Genomic DNA, 3218 nt, shown 5'->3' on the forward strand with positions numbered 1-3218 from the left:
CCCACTGAGCGCTACCTGTTTATCCCGTTTTTGAGGACTAAAATTCAAATGGGTCAGACGAAAAATCGCATAAAAGACCGACAGGACATAATTGCTACAAACTTCGTTTGAGAGCAATTAATAAATTAACCAATTATAATTGTTTTCACATTATCTCAAGACTTAGTAGCCAACGGCACTTTAACTAACTCAGCTTTACCTAAGAAACGTTCCCTTGCAACCGCTGTTCACAATTTTTGCAATTTGGTAACCGGAAGATTATACGGGTATAAATCTCCATTTCTGCTTATAATTGATACATCAACGGTAACTTTCATCATAACAATTTCTACTCACTCACTGTTGGGACTTCTGAAATTGAGGACAAAGTCCATAAGGCTCAGTTCACTTTGCTCAGTGATGTAGTCATGAATAACTTCCATTCCTGGAGGGGTTTCTGCACCATTGCAAATACTCTCTAAGCATAACAAAATCACCAATTCAGTCCTTGTAACCAAGTTTATTTCTAGTTTATTTCGTTAAAATTAACAGGATTCTGACAATTCATCATTTTCAGCTTCTCAAAATTCAAATGTTGCGAGGCCAAAGTACATTACATTAGTTAAGATAAACCACTGTCCAAAATTAACAGCAATTTGGAACTCAATATTTCAAAATCAATTCTGACCTCTTGTATTGAGGAGCAGGTAAGCGTCTCGTTCTTAACACTACGTAAATTTTAAGAACGTGTAACCTAGTGGTTTTTAGAGCCTTATAGTTGCGATGTTTCTCAGAAGCAACCAACCTGAGGAATAATCGCATCTGCTGGCTAGCCAAGGGTCCAAATTGAGGACAAAGAAACAGTAGAAAACCCTCCTCGCTTCACTACTCTCTTTTTCTGTCATATGTGAATCATGATGGGCGGTGAAGCCATCAAAACCGGAAACGAACTTTTCACTCTCGTCCACCGAGTTGAAAAGAAGAACGCTGTATGGCTTCTTCACAAACATAACGATCTCTTTCGGAGCTTTCAATGTTTCACCAGTTCCAAGAACTTGTTTCTGAGACTCGATTAAGGAATACAAATCGGAGGTCGTAAATCCATTTATGAGGCCAGCATTTTTCAACACAACAGCTTGCGTAGATTCATCACTCAAGTCAAAACCTTCGTTGGAAAGAAACTTCAGGTGTTTCTTTTTCTTGAAATCTTTCATTTCAGCATCTAAAAGGAGTGCACTGTAAACCAGTGAACTATCTCTAATTTCAATGCTCGAAAATCTACTTTTTACATGAGAAAAAATGCTTTGCAATAAAATGTCACATATTATAATCACAATTATAAAATTTGAAACACAAAAATGCAATGGAAATCCTGCTCTTCTACACTGCCTCATTTTAGCTGGAAAGAACTAAAGTCATTTTTCAATTTTCAAAATATCATCTAGCTGTAAAACACAGCAATAAGATCTAAAAATTTCCACTTCAAAAATTTATCGAAAATTTATATAAATATGGTTTGTAAAAAATCAGGAAGAATTGAGGAACAAATTAGGGAACCAGTAGCTATATTCGCTTCCCTGCTTATCAATCCAAGCCAATTCTTCCTTGAGAAGATGATCCAAAGCTCTGTTAATTCGCTCTTCGTGCCAATTCAAAGCGCATGCTTCTAAATAAGACTTCGAAACAAAACCTCCATTCTTCTCAGCCAATGCTAGAAGCGTTGTATGGTCCATATTGAGCTCACCTGGAACCGATTGGACAAAAAACGACTTATTGATTGGGATCAGGGCAAAACCAGCACCCAATTTCTTTAATTTGCCGATGGCACGAATTATATCGTCATTTGAGACCTGATTATCGGCTTTTCTTGTTTTGTTTAGTCGCTTTCGAAGGTCGTCAATTGGTATCAATCCTCCGTTAACAGGTCTAGTAGCCATGCATACCTCAATAATTTGAACTCCCAGTTCGTAATAGTAGTCTCCAACGCCCAGAGTTTGCGCCCAGTAACCTTTGCTAGATGCCAAAGGGTCAACGCCAATTTGTGCACACATTTGCTGGAAATGGGCACGAAATTCTGGGTTCTTTTTCAATTCACTCCGATGTTTGACGGCGAAGTCTTCCAGATTTGTTTTGAAGACATTCATCTGTTTGATCATGTGCTGCAACTGATCAGCGGCTAATTCCGCTCCCTTCTCTTGGAATCTTGCTTTATTTTGTTCATTCCTCCGAATTCCCGCAATGCCTACTCCGCGCGGCATTTTGAACGGAGCAAAAATTACAAACAACTCTGAAATCAGTCACCCGGTGAATAACTACAGGGCTGCACATGGACTGTAAAATGATTAAAAACAGACGATATGCATTAATAGTATAAACTGATTGAAATGTTTTTTTTTTATTTCATTGCACCATGACAGCGCATCGCTAAAATTGTAGGTTTAATTAATGTGCAAAACAATCAAAAATAAAGCATTCCTTATATGCCTGTCAATTCACTCGATTCACAGAATTCATAAAAGCGTCAGAAGAGCAACCTGGTATCAAGTACATTGGAAAGACGTACTTATTCCCTATTTCTGTTATTTTGTATTTTTACTATTGCATATATATTGATGGCAGAGCAGCTAGACAACTATTAAACAGTCATTGCGTAACATCACTGACTTAAACTCCAAAGTTGAAATTTGCAGAGCGACAGACAGAAAGGATTAATTCTCATAAGAGACAAATAAAAAAAGTATACTTAAAATACAAAAACTATCATAAAATAACAAACACAAAAAGATGTCACGCACTGGCAACAAATATTTACAAATGCTGTTCGAAGAGGGTGACGTAGAGAAATATGTAAACTCCGCGTCTGTGAAGAAGTTCAGCAGCAACAATCACTCGCTCGTAAAATGAAAGACAATTTGAAGTGTAAATAGTAGCATTAATAGTATAAACTGATTGAAATGTTTTTTTTATTTCATTGCACCATGACAGCGCATCGCTAAAATTGTAGGTTTAATTAATGTGCAGAACAATCAAAAATAAAGCATTCCTTATATGCCTGTCAATTCACTCGCTTCACAGAATTCATAAAAGCGTCAGAAGAGCAACCTGGTATCAAGTACATTGGAAAGACGTACTTATTCCCTATTTCTGTTATTTTGTATTTTTACTATTGCATATATATTGATGGCAGAGCAGCTAGACAACTATTATAACAGTCATTGCGTAACATCACTGACTTAAAC

General features: G+C 36.9%; 2 protein-coding genes across 3 annotated transcripts in view; both read right to left on the bottom strand.

Annotated features, from left to right (window-relative positions):
* Nucleotides 1–1198, bottom strand: part of LOC142344742 (tRNA (carboxymethyluridine(34)-5-O)-methyltransferase alkbh8-like) — a 29770-nt gene extending 28572 nt beyond the window's left edge. For both annotated transcript variants that reach the window (XM_075396635.1, XM_075396634.1), the window contains exons 1-2: nt 785–1198; nt 337–457 (exon numbers count right to left, since the gene is read on the bottom strand). In XM_075396635.1, the coding sequence (XP_075252750.1) occupies nt 337–457; nt 785–1193 (530 nt within the window). In that variant the 5' untranslated portion in view covers nt 1194–1198. The remainder of the gene's footprint in view (nt 1–336; nt 458–784) is intronic.
* Nucleotides 1199–1282: 84 nt separating this feature from the next.
* LOC142344745 (vacuolar-sorting protein SNF8-like) lies at nt 1283–2292 on the bottom strand. Its single transcript, XM_075396636.1, has one exon. The coding sequence runs from the start codon at nt 2235–2237 to the stop codon at nt 1506–1508; it is 732 nt and encodes a 243-aa protein (XP_075252751.1). The 5' UTR covers nt 2238–2292; the 3' UTR covers nt 1283–1505.
* Between the last annotated feature and the right edge of the window lie 926 nt (nt 2293–3218).

This window comes from Convolutriloba macropyga, chromosome 8 (assembly GCF_964194025.1).
Source record: "Convolutriloba macropyga chromosome 8, txConMacr16.3, whole genome shotgun sequence".
Lineage (NCBI taxonomy): Eukaryota > Metazoa > Xenacoelomorpha > Acoela > Convolutidae > Convolutriloba > Convolutriloba macropyga.